This window comes from Myodes glareolus, chromosome 6, assembly GCF_982192425.1.
Source record: "Myodes glareolus chromosome 6, mMyoGla1.1, whole genome shotgun sequence".
Lineage (NCBI taxonomy): Eukaryota > Metazoa > Chordata > Mammalia > Rodentia > Cricetidae > Myodes > Myodes glareolus.
Genome location: NC_142031.1, coordinates 116,655,753 through 116,674,024, shown reverse-complemented (window position 1 = coordinate 116,674,024; position 18,272 = coordinate 116,655,753). Strand labels below are relative to the sequence as shown.

The following is an 18,272-nucleotide window of genomic DNA, read 5'->3' as shown; positions in this document are numbered from 1 at the left end:
GGTGTGGAGGCACCAAAGGCTTTATTACAGTAACAGCTCATCTGTCTCAAGCTGGATGCTAAGCACCTGAGAGGAAGGGAGAAAGATTTTAAGTGGGGGAGATCATCCAGAGAGCCCCTAAGAAGTGTGTCTCAGAGTTCACAGAGATGGACTTTTAAGAGCAGGGGGCAACTTTGAGCAATGCTTTCCTGTGATGTAAGTGGCTACTTAGGCCAAAGCAAAACCACCAGAGAGGCTCTGGGTTATCTGATAAGCTGCCAGCACTAGAAGCTTCCCTCAGCTAATACAATGCCATCTATGTGCAAGGGACAACATATGGTTTGGAAGGCCAGAATAGCGGGGCTGGAGAGATGTTCCAGTAGTCAAAAGCCCTTGCTGCTCATGCAGAGAACCTGGGTTTGGTTCCAGCTGTTAAGAGGAAAGATGACTTCCTAAATTCAGGGGAACGTCTCTTTGCTTTGCTTTAGTAAAGATTTCGTTTGTCAATTGAAACAGACAGAATACAATGATAGAATGCTATATAAGGCCTAAGTTTGTTCCCAGCACCCAGGAGCTCCCTCAGTCCAATGGCCTCCGTGCACATCAGGCATGCACACTGTGCACAGACACACACACATACACAGGAGATAGAAACTTTTTTTTAATAAAGAAAAGCAAAAGGACCAGTGTACAAAAGGGACGTAAAGAATCCAGGGCATGGTCCAGCTGTCTTGGGAACTACAGAGCAGAGATCCTCTGTCTCTCAGCCAGAGCCCTGCACATCTGTGGCTGCAGGAGCTCTGTGTCCAGGGCTGCAGCAGGAGCTTCCTCCACCCATTCTGCTCCCCTCCCCTGACCACACCATCTGTCTTCTTTAGCATGCAGGGCCCTGATGGATGAGGTGGAACATGACATCAACAAGGCTCGACAGAAGAAAACCAAGGTGGGCTCCTACCGAATCAGGCCTGACGGGACACAGGAGAGGAAAAAGGTAGCGGAAAAGGAATTCTGTGCCAGTGTATAATTGCGGATATGGGCAATTACGAGCCATTTATCCAAACAGCGGTTGGTCTTAATCTTCTAACCTTGCTCTTGTTCGGGGTGTCAGCTCTAAATTGCTTCTGAGTCCTGGGGGACCCAAAGTAATCTTTAAGCTTGAAATTGAAGTATCTCTCTCAGCACCTAAATTTTGTGTTTTGTCAAGTTGGAAGACATTTTGTCTCTGTTGTTCATCAGAATGAAAAATAGCAAGTCCATGGTTCTTGGGCAAGACCAGCAGGGGGCCCAGGGAGGTGATAGGGCAGAGGCTCAAAGGCTGAGCAGGCCCCTCTTGGGCGCTCCACCCCTCCTCCTTCCTGGTTCTACAGATTTCCAGTGCGCAGGGAGAGCAGGATGCACGCTCCTCTCTGCTTAGACAGGCCCATGGCTCTGGGGAAAGAAAGATCCTCCTTCAAAATTACTCAAAAGGGGCTTGCCCCAAGGGTCTGCAGTGGCAGGTGCTGCAAGGGAAGGTGGACTTGACCTGCATGCAAGAGGGCCAGCCGCCGGAGGGGAGGTCAGACATATTAGGAGATACCACTGCTTCCAAGCACTGACAGTGAATTCCGGAGCTTAGAATAGCTGCCCTGCATGGTGTCCAGTGCAGGGCACTTGGATCAGAAGAATGGATCTTTTTAATGGAGTAATTGGGGCAACAGAGGAAAGTAAAGGAAGCAACCACTGTCCCATGGAAGAACAGGCAAAGGGCACAAGGCTAGGAGGGGGGTCAGAAGGAAATGGGTAGCTGTTTGTTGGGAGTCACAGTATCCCAGTCCTTAAACAATTTCTAATCCTGGAGATGACCTTCCAGAAAAAATAAGACCCTGTGATATTGACCACTGTGGAAAAGCCATACACACAGCTGCTCAGGAAGTTGGATGTAATGACCTGAGCATCGATCTCCCTTCTCACCCTCCTGCAACAACATCCTGCAGTGACTTCACCAAAGACTGTCTGTGTATGAACTTTGAACGCTGCACCCTCCTGGGTGTCTAATCTCAAAAAGGAGTTAAACTTACTGCTCCCCTATCCTGCTTGACCCACCCTGGTAAACTTAGTCCAAACAGTTTTTTTTTTATTTGCCAGGACTCAAAGTAACTTCAAAGTGCCCTCTCTATTGCATGTATTATGGAAAACTCAGACACAGAGACAAATGGGGGTTCAGTCCATCAGGAACTTTAGCAGCTCACTGGGGTGGTTATAAGAAAACATATAAATGCCAGAAAGCATCTTCTAGAAAAAGAGAAGTCTATTCTGTGTTATTTTATGTAAAGTATTAATATAAAAAGTAGACCATGTCTAAAAATCCATAAGCCACAAAAGTGGGTGGCTGTCCGCAGCATGGGAGAATAACCTGAAGACACTTTGTTTGAGAAGACTGAACAATGTCATGCCCATCCCTGGCTGCCTATGCAGAAAATTCCAGGCCTCTTTGAGTACAGAGACTTTGGTGGCTGTGACTTTGGGTTTATAGGCCTGTAATTTAATACAGACAGAGCCCAGGCTGGGCGCCCACATGCAGGGCCCACCTTGGCTCCAGGCTCCAGTGGCTGTATCCTTGGGTCTGGACTTGAAGTCTCCATAAGTTGATTCCCAGACCGAGAACAGTAGATCACATGAAAGATTCGTACCAACCACTGAAGTCTGAACTCTGCTTCCCAGACATGGCCGAGACTAGTGTGAATGTCATGCTGCAGAAGGCCACAGAAGGCCTCTGGGGGGGGTGGGGGCTGAGAATGGCCTAGGGAGGGGACAGGCAGTTTGATGGACATTAGTGTTACAGCAAAAGGAACAATGTCTTATGCTCCTTTATGATAGTGAGATATCACAGCTCACTTTCCACCCCCAGCTCCATCCTCCTCAGTCAAGAAAACCTCACCCTCACACCTGGACCCACTAGAGCCCATGGGTGTGGAGCCTGCTGTGACCATCTCAGAACCACCCAGACCTAAGCCAAGGCTAGGGTGCTGACTGGTCCCAAGTATTGAGCTAAGATGGAAGACAGCACCCACCCTGTGTCACCCTCTGCAAGTATGGAGCTCAGGGTATTCAGAGGCCAATGGATCATGGGTTGTCTGTGGCAAGTCCTGTGAAGAAAACACAGGGTGGGGACTTCCTTGACATAAGGACACCTCTTTCCTTTCCATTACTCTAGTTGGTGAAGGATATGTTTTTCTGAATCAAGATGACCACACCTCTTAGCCACCTACCATGGCATAAGCAGGACTCTTCGTAGCCAGAATAGCAGATAGCCTCTTCCTTTTCCTGACTCTGCACCTCCTGCTCACCTCACAGAGGGCAAACACCAGTGGATGGATGGATGGATGGATGGATGGATGGATGGATAAATAGATGGATGGGTAAATGGATGAATGAATGGATGGATAGGTGAATGGATGGATAGGTAAATAAATAAATGTATTGGTGTCAGGAGGAGCAGGCTGGCTGCATCCCGCTGCCCGGTTCCTGACCACCCGGCTAGCTTAACCCCCGAAATAACCACACATAAATTGTATTAATTAAATTACTAATAGGTCCATAAGCTCTAGTCTCTTATTGGCTAACTCTCACATCTTGATTCAACCCATTTCTAATAATCTGTATGTCACCACAAGGTCGTGGTTTACCAGGAAAGGTTCAGCATGTCTGACCTGGCAACTTCATGGCGGCTCTCTGCATCTGCCTTCCTCCTCCCAGCCTTCAGTTCTGTCTTTCTGCCTATCTAAGTACTGCCCTATCAAAAGGCCAAGACAGTTTCTTTATTTAACCAATAAAAGCAACACAAATACAGAAGGACCTCCTACACCAATGCATGGATAGGTAAATGAATGGATAGATGGGTAAATGGATGGATGGATGGATGGATGGATGGATGGATGGATGAATACCCCTGACCTCCAAGACTTGGGCTATACACAAATATTTAAAAGAACTTATTTGACAATGTTGCACTGAATTTTATTGTAAAGCTTCTGTTTCCTTGGCTTGGTTTACATAGAAAACATTCAAAAATTCTTAATTATATTGTTTGTCTGATTAGGAGGAACAAAAAAGAAATTACATGGCATGTATGTGCAGGTCAGAGGACAACTTGCAGGATTCAGTTCTTTCCTTGTATGTCCCAAGGAGCAAACTCAGGTCTCAGTCAGCCATTTCTGCCCCAAAGGCTGCCCAGGCAAGTCCCAATGCAAATAAGCAGAAGGGCACAAAACTGCATGATGGGGCACCACTAGACCCTGGGAGTCTCTGTCACAGCCCTGGCCAGGGCGATGAGCTCAGACCCAGGATATCTGCCGTGGAGCTATGCCTTTGTCATTGTATTTGCAAAGACAAAGCAAACCCCAGGAACAACCCCAAACCCAAATAAATGCCTGTCCATCTCCTCATTCCACAGCTGTTCTCCTTCTATACCAAAGGCCTAGCGTGGTAGACAGCTCCAGGATGAGCCAGGGGCAGCCACGGTTCACAAGACAGGGGAAGAACAGATAAGGTGAGCAATTCAAGAGGTTGAGCTTGAGTCTCAGCAGGGTTGTGCTCCACCTGAAGTCAGGGGAGTGCAAGAGCCAAATGTCACCTCCGTATTCATTAACCTTCAGGAACAACAACAAAAATGAGCATCAGTTGGCAGGAAAGAGAGGATGGGTAGCAGGGAGAGCACAAAATTGCCCTCAGGGTTTGCACTGTCCTTTGGCCCCTTGGGAGAGCCCCTCTGTCACCACCTTGAATGGCTTCCCCATGCCAGAGATAATAGGGCTTTTATTTTGGGCTTGGTTGTGGGAATTACAGGCTCTGGTTCCCCACCTCCAAGAGATGTTCCTGTAATCAATCCCCCCTCTTCCAATGTGGTCACACCAGGAACAGGAGCAGCAGCAGGGACGTCTCCTCTAGTCCACTACAACAGCCCAGATGTGTTCAGCAGAGTGGTGGGCAAGACCCAAAAGGCGTAGCTCACTGACTGATCAGCACCAGTATTCTACCCTGTGTCTGTGTGATGCCTGATACCAACACAGGGAACTCAATTCCAATCCCTTTGCTTAGGTCAGCCTGCCACCCTCCTCAGCTAGGGCTACCCCAGGCTTTTCCCCATCCTTCCACACCCCTTTAGCAGCATTTTTATGTCCACTTCCAGAGAATACCTAAGAGGCAGAGGTTGTTCCCTGCAGCCTTCATCCCTCAGCTGGCCTCTGTGACTTAGGAGCACCCCGTGCTTGCTGATACTGTACCTACAGCCATGTGCACCTGTCCAGCCTGTTAGCTGTGGGGTGTCTATCACCTTCCATACTTGTTCTAGAGTCCCATCACTTGCAAGTCTCCATGCCAATCCCTTGCTATCCCACAAAGGTGACATCCAAAGTGCCGAGGCCCTGGCACCAGGGTTGCTTCAAGGTCAGTGCAGTTGGACCACACATTGAGATGGGTACAGGGTTAACCCGTGTCCCTGCAGCCAGGCTCCCTTCTTACTGATCAGCTTCTTACTAGCAAGCCTGAAGTCACCAGACAGGCAATTATGAGAACCAAAATTGGTGAGAGCAAGGATCCTGGGCAGTGAATTATCCCAGTCTGAACATGCATATGAGTGTGCCTGGTATGTATGCTCAATTGTATACATGTGCATGCATGTGTATGTGTATCTGTGCACATGTGTAAGTGTGTGTATGCATATCTTAATTCTTTACATATGTATAAGTGAATCTCTGTATACACGTGTGTGTGTGTGTGTGTGTGTGTGTGCATGTACACACGTGAATAAGTGTATGACCATCAAAAACACAGGCTTTCTATTTGCCCCCGGGAGCAGCAGCAATCTGAGCATCTGTGGATGGTGCGGTGCTGTGTGCTGGCTGCAGTGGTGACACTTTGGCTGATTAGGAAGCTCTTGAAAGCCCAGGGCTTTCCTGCTTACTGGGCAGATACATGGGGTGGTGTCTCAGCACAGTCCTGCGACACGTGTGCTGTTCCAGGAAGAACCAGCAGATGGATCTTTCTCCCAGGGCCTCCCATCCTCCAGATCACCTCAACGGGTTGGCAAGCTCCTCCCCCTCCCTAAATCAAGGGAATTTAACATTTGTGCCTTCTCCACGGGTAGAGGGAAGGGGCATCGAATTAAAAAGGAAAGAGTGTCCTAATCTCCCTTATGGGCATTGAAACAACGCAGGGACAGCCAGATCCCAAAGTTTATTCATTTGACGTGGGGAGGAGCTTCACCACCAGAAACAGGAATTAGGAACTCCTCTGAGAAAACTCCCTAGTCCCCAGATATTGTTCTCTGGTCAAAGATGCTCACTTCCCCACTTGTGCTCTTTGATTTTGTAGACCTCGCATGACCTCCCTCAAACACTTACAGTAACTCTGCTCCATCCAGAAAATGGCCATTCCCCCCCCCCCCCCTTCAAGAATGGCACACTCCAAGACTCAGGGCAGCCTAGTTTGTTGGCCTGCTAAAAATGTCAGGCTCTGTGGGGTACCTGGCTCTCTCCTTCTCCCACATCCTCGGCCCCAGGCGTCCTGGGTGGAACTTCCTGAGTTCGCAGGATGACTGCAGCAGACAAGGGAAGCCACCTGGAGACAGCTTCTGAGTCACCTGTCACACTGTGTGCATAGAAGGCCATCCCTGTACTCTTTATTCGTGGCTGTTCAACCCGTCGTAGACATCCTTTAGAGATATCACAGCTTTCCCTTGTGAGAAGGTGCGTGGTGCTGGATTGGATGTTGGGGATTTGATAATGAGGAGTACAGAAGTGAGTTCTGTTTTCTGAAGACAGGGTGTGTGGGTGAATTGGTTCCCCTGAAGACAGGGTGTGTGGGTGAATTGGTTCCCCTGAAGACAGGGTGTGTGGATGAATTGGTTCCCCTGAGCTCGACCTTGCTTACAGTGTTCTCCCAGCCAGAGGAGCCAGCCTGCTGCAGGCTGCATGCCACCTTAGTGTGGTATAGTCTCCTAAAGGTTGCATGGGGTTTATACCTCTAGTTGTTCATCTAGACTTCATTTTTTTTTTAAAGTCCAGAATACTTTTGAGAAGGAAGCAGAAGGCATCGTAAAATCAAACTGCACATTCTGGGCTTCAGAGCTACCCGGTGGCTAACGTACTTGCTGCGCACACACAAGAGGTCCTCAGCACCACAGAAAAGCTGAGCACAGCAGCGGGGCCTGTAATCTAGTACCAGAGAGGCAGAGAGGATCCCTAGGGCCTGTTGCCAGCCAGTCTGAGCAAAGCCACGAGCTTCAGGCTCAGTGAGACACTGACTCAGAAAGCAAGGTGTTGAGCAACAGAAGAAAGCAACTGATGTCACAGACTGATGCATGTTCTGTGTGAGACGAGGGAGAGCACTCCACAGGAGGGGGGCCACTAGGACCTAGAGGGAGGGGTCTAGAGAAACGACCCAGGGGCTGAGTGTATACTGCTTTCAAAGAAGACCCAAATTCCACTCGTGTCAGGTGGCTCACCTATCTGACATCCTTCTTCTGGCTTCTGTGGACCCCTGCACTTGTATGCACACACCCCACCACACATACATACAAACAATTAAGAATAATCATTTAAAAATGTGCTAAGCTGTACATGATGGTGAAGGCATTTAATCCCAGCAATCCTGGCATTTGGGAGACTGGGGCAGGCAGATCTCGGTGAGTTCAAAGTCAGCCTGGTCTGCATAGGGACCAGAACAGCCAGGATTACACGGAGAGACCCCCGTCTCAAAAAGCCCTAGAGGGAGACACAGCCCACAGGGACCTCACTGACTCTCTTCTGTGAAAGGTATAGACAGAACCTTCTTTGTCGTGGGTCACCTGAATTTCAGAAGCTCTTAAACTCTGGTGTCAGCTCTACCATAGAGCACATCTCCAGACTTCAGCAGAAGCTGATTCTTACTTGTCATTTTGATCAAACATTTCACAGTGTGCATACTCTAGGGTCTTTCTGGCTCCCAAGTCTGTTTGGATCGCATGCAGCTCTGGACACACATGGTGGCTAAGTCCAGCCACACCGAGAAGCCTATCCTCAGCCAGATTCTTACTGTTGCTCTTGGGCATTCTGGGATGTGGTGGTCACGGGGCCCAGCCATATGTCCCTCAGGGGAAGTGATGAAGCAAAAGAATCCTCTCTCCATGGAGCCCTGGCCCTGGGCCTGCCCTCCTGAGCCTGACATTCCTGCAGGGATTTCCTGTTCACTGTCTGCCTGTGTGATTGTCCATGTCTGAAAGAGGCCAGAGCTCCCAAAGGGTCAAGCGAGCAACTCTCAGGAAGCAGAAGCACAAATAAGGAATTATCCCCGCTCAATGCCGACTCTGCCCTGCTCTATACTCCCATCTGTGGGGGAAGTGCTGACATCCTATGCTTAGAGCAAGCTGGGGAGGAGGGCCTGGTGAAAGAAGGCAGATGGAAATCAGGCCAGTGGAGAGCCGGACAGTGTTTGGGCCCCAGCCCCAGCATGCCCTAGCTGTAAGAACTCAGGACCTTCAGCCTCTCATATAGTTATTATTATTACTATTATTATTTTATAATCATTATTATTATCCATTAGTGCATATGTATTGTGGGTAGGATGTGGACGTGTGGAAGTCAGCACCCTAACTTCTAGGGATCAAACTCAGGTTGTCAGGGGCTTGCTGGGCAAGTGCCTTTACCTGTTGAGATATTTTGCCAGCCTTCATTCGTTTATTTTAAATTTGAGTTCCTTGTCCTGCCATTCCAAATTTAAATGCATGGTTAGTCTAATTGCTTATTGTTTAGCTCACACAATCTGAGGTGAAGAAGTCCTACAATTAGGTTAGTATTAAGCCTGGTAGCAAATACAGACCTGATTATTTGAGACTTAATTTTAACAATGAAAATATTCAGCATAGAGAAAAAATTGATTATCCAGGGTTTATGCATAGAATGAACCCAATTATTTCCCTTTGAAAAGGTCTGACCATGGCTGGTAAAATGGTTCAGTTGGTCAAGACTTGGCACCAAGCCTGATGACCTGAATTCAAGTCTTCTCTGACTTCCACGCACATGTTGTGGTGTGTGTGCATGCATGTGTGTGCATGAGAGAGAAAGAGAGAAAGAGAGAGAGAGAGAGAGAGAGAGAAAGAGAGAGAGAGAGAGAGAGAGAGAGAGAGAGAGAGAGAGAGAGAGAGAGAGAGAGAAATGAAACATTTACCCAGAGAGGAAAGTCTAAACAGAATCATCCTCAGCAGCACCCAAGGCCTGCAGAGACCTGACGACTTACCAGGTGTGTGTCCCAGAGTGGACTTAGCAGTTTGGGGAACAGGCACACTGGCTCTGTGTCAAGATTCAGTACACAGAATTTAGCATGGGCCAAGTTCATGGAGCCCTAGGTAGGAAGACCCTCACCAAAATCTCTGGTCCACAGAGCCATGGAACACAAATCCTCCGTTTCCAGTCAGCCTAAAGTCAGGAACTGCTGATGTTTTGGATTTCACTGCTGTGGGAGATGAGTCCGCTAGTATCTGGTGGGAAGCGGTGCAAGAGGCTGTTCAGTGACCTGTGTGGTGCAGGGCGGCCCCCCCCCCAGCAGACTTGATGAGGTGCTGGAGAGAGGAGCACTGGGCACTGTCCCCTTGAGTAACACCTCAGCAGACTCCAGCACAGTTGTCTGTTCTAGCACAGCCTTCCAGACACAAGGCACAGTCTTAGCTACTTCAGTATCCCAGAACCCTGGTTGGGGTGGCAAGGGAATGAAGAAAGGACAGACACACCGACACATTTATAACGAAGCTGGGATCAGGCAGGGTGCTCTGACTACTACCATCTCAACCTGAATTGCCTCAGCTAGGAACCTCGGTGTGCTTATTAGATGTGGCCTTTGCCATTCAGGAAAATGGCTTTTTGATAAAGGCCATCAATTCAGATGAGGCTCTTTGGAGTAAGGTGAACCCAAATCCAGTGTCTGGAGACCTTCTGAGAAGATGAAACAGAAACCCTTGGGAGAACATTAACTGGAGACGGAGGTCAAGGTCTATACCACGTCTATACAACAGAGATCACTGACAAAACCCAAAATCGGAGTAGGCAAGACTGGACTTTCCCCAGTAGCCCTGAGAGAGAGCATTGACCGCTGACACATTGCTTTTGGACTTCTGACCTTGGGACTAAGAAAACACAAATTTCTCTCATGTGCAGTCCCCTCATTTGTGGTGGTTTGCTGTGGGCAGCCCAGGATACAAATGCTGCTGAAAATATCTAATGCCTTGAGTCCCAGGTGTGAGGGGCTGTGAGGCCCTGAGTCTCCGAGGTCAAACGGCCTATGCCATGAGAAACATGTAAAACACACTCCCAAGTATTTCGAATAAGAATTTTTGGGCAGGAGGAGGAACCCGTTGCTCTGGCCTCTCTGATTTCTGGAGTCACATGCTCACATTTCCCTAGCAATTCTCATTGCTAGAGCACCCAGAGGTGTTCCCATGGGTAGAACATCTGTCTGTAATCAGGTCTTTGATAAAAAGGCAAGACTTAAAAGCAAGGTGGTTTCAAAAAATAGAAATCATGGTACTCTTTGGGATGAAGAAAAGGGGATGCTGTGGCCTGGGAGGCGGGGGATGGGACTCACCATCAGGAGTGTCGGTCGGATGTGTCCCCTTCCTCCCCCTTCTTACCAGGCTAGAACTTCCTGTCTTTCTAGTTGAACTGAAAAGTGGCTCCAGAGTGGCTTCCTCCTGGAGCTAATGTAGCTACAGCTAATCCCCTTTGCTGATTTCCCCACAGGGTGCCCTAAGGTGCCACCAAGAGAAAGAGTGATATGGCTGGGAGAGGCGCCCAGAACTGTGGGGACCAAGCTGCTGGAGACAGCTGTCTGACCCTGGCCCCTGGGCAGCTTCTTACCAATCCTATAATAAAATGTATTTAAAGTAATTAAAGGAAAGCGGTGTGACTAAGACACCAATGACGAGATTTATAAATTTGTATCAGATGGGGTCTTATTCTCTTGACCATTGCTTAAACAAAGTGAAAAAATAATTAGGCTCCTTGGGCCTTTCTCATACCCTGACTTTCCAGACTTTCCAAAGACATCAGAAGGAATGACCATTAACTGTACTGAAATGATCTGGGTTCAGGCGTTCTGGGAAGTTCCGTGGTTTTGGTTTTAGAGATGTCTCCTTGTGTAGCCAAGGCTGCCCTTGAGTTTTTGATCTTCCAATGTCACTTCCCCAAGTAGGAGGGTTCAAGGTGTGACACAGCACCCAGCACTCCCTTCTGATTGTTCTTTGATTCTTCGATTTGGTAATTCGCTATAGGGAGTTTATGGAATGGGAGTGTGTTCATTTTCAGCTGTTAATTCATACTCACATGATAAACCGATTAAACTTCAAAAAATTTATTGTTACTACGCATATTTGTGTGTGTGTGTGTGTGTTTGGGGATTGAACTCAGTCATCTGGTGTGGCAACAATTGCTTTCATACACTGAGTCACCTCACCTGATCTAAACGTCTTCACATATACGTATATGAAGGAAAAAACAGGATTCGATACTCTCTGTAGTTTGGGAGTGTCTGGTTAGGGTCTTGGAGTACGCCTCTGTTAATGAGGGGAGCTGACTTTACATGGAAAACTTCTGCAAATTGCCCCCACCCTACCCTCGTTCTTCTGCCCTCTCTGAGTATCAGTGCCTTTCCAGTCGGCTCCATGCAGACAGGTGTTCAGTGTTTCTCGGCTTGGGTCATCTTTAACTACAGTAAGATTTTACTTTTTCATCCACAAAGGAATGTAGAAACATCAAAGTTCAATTTATTGTTAAGCATGCGTACTTTCCTCTTGGGACAGGCCTAGTGTGTCCCCCACATCATAGGACAGAACTCTGCCTCTGTGACTGTAGTTAGAGGCAGGACCTGTAAATGGAGGGACGGTGGCTAAATGGGCCTCACGTGGGACCCTGACCCGATAAGAAGACACCCCAGAGTTGGCACCGCCATTTGTGGACACAGCTCTGTCATTAGGAATGGAACCGTCCAAACCTTGGACTTTTGACCTCCAGGAGAGAATGGAGCAAACGTGAGGCTCACAACTTGGTGAGTGTTGCAGTACGGGATGTGGTGATGGAGATGCCTCACTTGGTAGACACATGCGTGCCACCTTTCTGGCACCTACGGGAGATCTACCAAAGTCTTTCAAGTGCACCTCAGTAACTCAGACCCTTCCTTCCCTTGCAGATGTGCATTCTGGTTCTTTCCAGATTTTTTACCATTCAACACAGTTACAGCAAATCTCCTGAATTCAACGTGCGTGTTGCTAATATAACTTTAATTTTCCTCTCATTTTTTTCAGTGATTGAGATGATCCATTACCTTGGACTAGATAGCAAGCACTTCACCGCCATTTTATCATCAGTCTTGTTTACCTGACACCTGTAGAACAGATTCTAGATTCTTCAGTGGTCTGACCTCAGCATTTCGTAGTCCACTGGCAATGTAGGAAAGAAACTGCTTTGTTTTACTCTGGCCCATTGTGGAAAGTATCGTTTGTCCTCTCTTTGGTGACATGGTAATAGCCAAAAAATGCCATTTCAACTCCTGTTTTAATTTCCCTTCCCAGAGTGCCAGGGAGCTGTCTTTGCCTTCAGTGCCTGCATCTGCTTGCTTATTTGCAGCTTTTCCCATCTCTCCATCAGATTATTATTTATACTTTATTACTTTGAAAGCGTCTGTAGGGGTGGTGCCTGTGTGAGCCACTGCTGCAGCGCCCTTCCTGGGCCATGATGCACGTGTGGCTGGGCTCCTTCGCACACAGACTCCACCCCTTTCACAGGGCATTTGGGATCTGCCTTTGTCATGCAAATGGTTTTCTGAGTTTTCTTCCTGTGATTCCTGCCTCTCTACTATGTTTCCTGTAGCGGCTGTGTTGAACATATCTGTTAACAGTGTACCATAGGTCTGAGTCCAGCTCTCTTTTTTCCCCGGTGACCAGCAAGTTCTCTGTGCCAGCACTATTTTTCTAAATAAGCCTGGTTCCCCAACTGTTTCCTTAAAAACTAAATGTTTATTGACTTTATGAGTGTTTTGCTTACATGTATGTCTGTGCAATACGTATATATAGTGCCCAGGGAGGCCGGAAGAAGATTCCCTAACACTGAAGTTACAATGGCTATAAGCTGCCATGTGGGTGCTGGGAATCAAACCAGGATCCTCTGGAAGAGAAGCCAGTGCTTTTAACTGCTGAACCATCTCTCCAGCCCAGTGTCTGTCACCTTTAAAAGGCCAGTTTCTGGGAGACAGAGGAATTGTGCATTTTTTCTCATGCTGTGGATATTTTTATATTTTATTCTAATTATTTGTATACTGCAATTTTGATTATTTGTTTTGCTTTTTTGAGACAGCATCTCATGTAGCCCAAGTTGCCTCAAATCCTGAATTTCTCATCTTCCTCCCTCCCCCTCAAATGCTGAGATTAGAGGTGTGTACCATCATGCTTGGTTTAGGTGGTCTAGAAATGGAACATGGGGCTTCATACGTGCTAGGGAAACATCCTACCAACTGAGCCGGTTCTCCTGAAAACTATTAAAAAATGTATATGTATATGTGTGTCTGTGTGAATGTATGTCGTATGTGTGGGTGTGCTCGTAGAGACTGGAAGAGGGTTGTGGGTCCCCCGGCACTGGAGTGACATGTGTTTGTAAGTCACCCCATATGGATGTTGGGCATCAAACTTGGGTCCTCCAGCAGAGCCAGAAATGTTCTTAACTGCTGAGCTGTCTCTCAGCCCTACAAAGCAGATTTTTAAGTGCATTTTTATACTTGAGTACACAGCATTTTGCTCATAGGCACCCATAATTCTGTCAGATAAATCAATGAAGAAAGAAGTGGTTGGCATGGCTGTTACTTCTTCATCAGTTTCAGAAGGTCCTTTGGGATTGGCTACTTCTACTGTGTTGTGAAATCTGGGTTTTATTGTTTTATTTTACATGTATGGGTGTTTTTTTAGCTGTGTGTATGTCTATGTGCTATGTGCATCCCTAGTACCCCAAGAGATCAGAAGAGGGCGTCAGGTCTCTTGGAGCTGGAGTTACAGATGGCTGTGAGCAGCTGTGTGGGGAGCGGGGAAACAAACCAGGTCTTCTGCAAAAGCAGCCAATCCTCCTCACCACCGAGAAACCTCTCTAGCTCCATTGTGAAGTTTAGAAAAGGCACAGCAAGTCATGGGGAAAAGAGGGACCACAGGTCAGCTGTGTGACTGGCTGCTGTGAGCTGGATTTAGCTGGGAATGCCCAGTGTAATGAGAGAGCCACCTGTGAGATTGGAGGTTCATGGGCAAGGTGCAGGGAAGCAGTCTTGCAGAAGCCCTTTAGCCCCTGAGAAGAATTCTGCCTTACGATGCGCCCTGCTGTCAGAGGGTAGTCTGAGAAGGACCTTAGGGCAACCCACCTTCCTCTTCGCAGCCACCCACAAGCTAGGGTGCCAGGATCACATCAGCTAACTGAGCATAAAAACTGGTAATGGTGTATGTGATACAGTGGAGACACAATGTCCTCATTAACCACGGACTCTGGTTAAGAAACAAAACCTGGCATTACTGCTTGGGCACGCAGAAAGACTAGATGCTCTGCTGCCTTCAGGGAGGTGGTAACGACAGATGATTCAATACTCCTGAGCAGATAAAAATAATAACGATCAGCAGGCACAAAACACTGAGAGAGAATGAGAGATTATCGTAGCTTAGCCCAGAATTAGGGTTAACTAGCCAAATGCTGGCGATGCGTGCCTCTCATTTATAAATACAAACAAAAGCTGTGATTGAGCCCTGCCTGTGTGAATGGCTACCGGGGCTCAGCTTTGCTGACCTAAATCTTCTCTGGGGCCCTGGAAAGGAGAAGCCCCTTCCCTGTCACTGTCTGGGAAGGTGTGGCTTTTCACGGCCTTGTATCTTGTGGAGAAGATATGTAGGTCTCTGGGCATAGCAGGTTGTCTGTCGTCCAGAGCTTCACAGCAAAGGGGACTGAGATAAGCAGCGCCTTCCTCTTACAGATCAGGGAGCAGAAGATTAGAGCTGAGGGTGGCTCACTTAACGACCAGAGGGAAGGGAAGTTTAACCCAGCATCTTCCAGCCCCTACTCAACAGGGTCCTTGCCTGGGTTCATCCCCGTGATCACATTGCTGTGGCCTTCTATGTCCATGTGTCTCCACTCTTGCACCTATCACATTGGCTTCAGAACGCATCCTAACACAGGACCTCAGTGTCACCGTGCCAGTGAGGCCTTTCTGGACCAGGTACACTCACGAGTGTAAACATCAAGAGCATATGCTTTATGAGAGAGCTGGATGACCCAGACACTACACTGGTTCCATGGGGCTGAGGGGGCTCATCTCCCAATGCATTCTTGCAAGGTATTCTTGGGTGGGAGGTGGGTGGAAATGAGCCCCATTGCTGCTCAGACTTTCCTGTAGTACTGTGGGGTGAGCACTGTCTCATGATGGCTGTGGCTTCCCACCATCTCTACTGGTCAGCAGCGTATCGTACCCCACCTCTCCCTCTGGATGATGTCCCCATGGGGAACAGACTTAAACATTGACCTTGATGACTCTTCTTGAAATGCTACTCCCTTCCACACCATTCCTAACCTGTCTGGGTGTGTGACTGCATGTCATGTGTCCTTTATCTCTGACCTTTGAGTCTGTTTCTGGTACATGACTGTCTGCTGCCATTTGGCAGAAATGCTTCCGCGGGCTTGGCATTAGACACTGCACTAAAGTCTAAATACATAATGCATCTAACCTCGGATTTGGTAATTCTGTCACACTCAAAACAAGCTGTCAAAACCGTCTGGCATGACTTATCCTTAATAAATCCCTCGTCTTGTTAATTGCTCCTTATCCACCGAATAAGAATCGTGTGGATCCACAAATCGGGTAAAGAACGGAGGATAATGGGGAAACATTTAAAGGATTGCCTGTTTCTCCCTTGGGACAAAAGGAGCTGTGTGGCACAATGGGCACCACCATGCCCTGGCACATATGCATGGAATAGATGTACTCTGGCTTTGAATCTGCCTGTTTGCAGGAAAACAAGAGTACCAATTGTTCTGAAGGAAGAATACATCCCAAATGATGTTCTAGAGCTGGGGCGGCAGGACAAGTGTACCAGAATGGCTGGGACTGGCTTGCGGCGTGGGTAGCCCAGGGAAAGAACAGGGCAGTGCAGATCCTCACAGGGAGCACTCCACACTCCACAGAGGGACCCAGCGCCCTCTACCAAATCTGCAGAGGTACTCTCTGCTCTGGCCTCTGATGCTCAGGGCCTTCGGCATCTGGTTGACCTGACTCATTTTCTGCCTTTGGTATGTAAACTAGGCCTGTAACCATGGGCAAGAAACTTGGCTGCAGAGATGTTTCCCCTCTATGAAGAAAGATGATCGGTTAGGATGAGGACCTTCAGAGGCTCCTGGTCCTACCAGTCCCCTATCACACCCCCAAGACAATCAGGGGACTTCAGCAAGGAAAGAGTCTATGGAATAAAACTACTAAGGGTCTCATTGGTCTACCCAGGGGAGTGAGTGACCAGTAACATGACTCTGGTTTCTTGGTCTATGACACAGGCAGTGACCCACACTTCTCCAGGTGTACTAAGCCTGTGACTGTTGGGAACGATTCCTTAGGCTATGCCAAGATAAGCAGCTTGGTGCTCTCAGGTGTGTGTGTGTGTGTGTGTGTGTGTGTGTGTGTGTGTGTGTGTTCCACACATGTGGAGCGACAGGTGTGTTTTCCAGGAAGGCATTGCTGTTTGGTATCTAGAGGAGCAAGGAGACTGCAGCAGGAAGATAAGGTGATGTCACACATGGGACAAGGCTGTGTTATACTCGGGGTAAGGCCATGTTGAGGTGCAGAATGTGAAGTCCCCTGAAGAGGATCACAGGGTTAGAGCAGTGTGTATAGCGTTACCTATAAAGACTGATGGTGTCACCAGCTCCAAGACACACCCCACTGCACCTCTTAGCTTTGGACAGAGTATAAGTGAGTATAACTGTACTTAGGTGGACTGGAGATGTACCTCAGTGTAGAGCTCTTGCCTAGCGTATGTGAGGCCCCAGCTTTAATCCCCAGTGCCCTAAAAAAGATCTTTTAGATGCTGAAATATACATTTGCACGCTCTCCTGTTGTAAAGTACCTCTTCCACACCACCATGGGACCTTTGCACACTTCCCAAACACAAAAAGCTACTCTTAGCTCAGGGCTGTCCATAAGCAGTCTGCAACCAGGACCCTGCAGGCCACCCTCAAGGCCACATGCTCTGCACGTGATTTCAGGCCCAGGCCATGGTGCTGGGGACAGGAGCCACTTCATTTTCTTCACTGCCATGACTCCTGTCTAAACCATGCCTTTCCTGCTCAGGGCACAGTGACCAGGTGGGACCTTCAGGCTCATTTGGGTTGACTCTCTATCCAGAATAGATTTCCACACCCTGCCCCTGCATTCTTTGGTTCCTGGCATGGGAAGAAGTTTGGTCTTGCCAGTAGGAATGTGACGCTAATCTCTGTCTCCATCATCCATAGCACAGAGCTCCTGATGGAGATTTATCCAGTGCACTTGGTGTTTACAGTCATAATTTTACCTGCAACCAAGAATTCTCTCACCTGGAGTATGAGCTAGCAGGGCGATTGCATTTGTCCAAATGCAGTGTTAAGAAATAAGAATGTCTTAGGCTATTGCTGTGATAAAACACCATGGCCAAAAGCAATGTGGGAGAAAATGGTTTATTCCAGCTCACGGCTGCACATCGTCATTCATCATTGAAGGGCATCAGGGCAGGAACTGAGGCAGAGACCATAGACCAATGCTTACTGGCTTGGTCCTCTCAGCTTGCTCAGTTTATTTTCTTAGACCCCTCCCCCCAGGTCCATCTGCCCAAGGTGTCACCACCCGCAATGGGCTGTGCCCTTCCATATTAATCATTAATCAGTAAAATGCCCCCACAGACTTGTCTACTGGCCAGTCTTACAGAAGGTCAAAGGATTCTGTTTTCTCCTCCTATGATATGGGTCCAGAGTATTGAACACAGGTTGTTAGGCTTAGTGACAAGGAACTCTACCCACTGAGCATCTCACCAACCCATGATCTGTGAATCTTCATAAAGCACTCTGCTAATACATGTGCAGACTGTGGAATGATGGGAGTGTCTGGGCCACTGCTTCTGTGTGGAGTGGAGGGTGGAACCTTGGGCTTACAGCTGAAGTCTTGGAAAAAACAGCTTGGCTCCTCAGGATGCTAAAGTTTCAAATGGATTTTTCCCTTCATGTCTGACTTAGTTAGGGTATCTATTGCTG

At 48.0% G+C, this 18,272-nt stretch overlaps 1 protein-coding gene across 2 annotated transcripts in view; it reads left to right on the top strand.

The window, feature by feature from the left end:
- Positions 1-18,272, top strand: part of Cnpy1 (canopy FGF signaling regulator 1) — a 107,062-nt gene that overhangs the window by 68,081 nt on the left and 20,709 nt on the right. For both annotated transcript variants that reach the window (XM_085691102.2, XM_048440190.3), the window contains one exon: positions 858-970. In XM_085691102.2, the coding sequence (XP_085547228.1) occupies positions 872-970 (99 nt within the window). In that variant the 5' untranslated portion in view covers positions 858-871. The remainder of the gene's footprint in view (positions 1-857; positions 971-18,272) is intronic.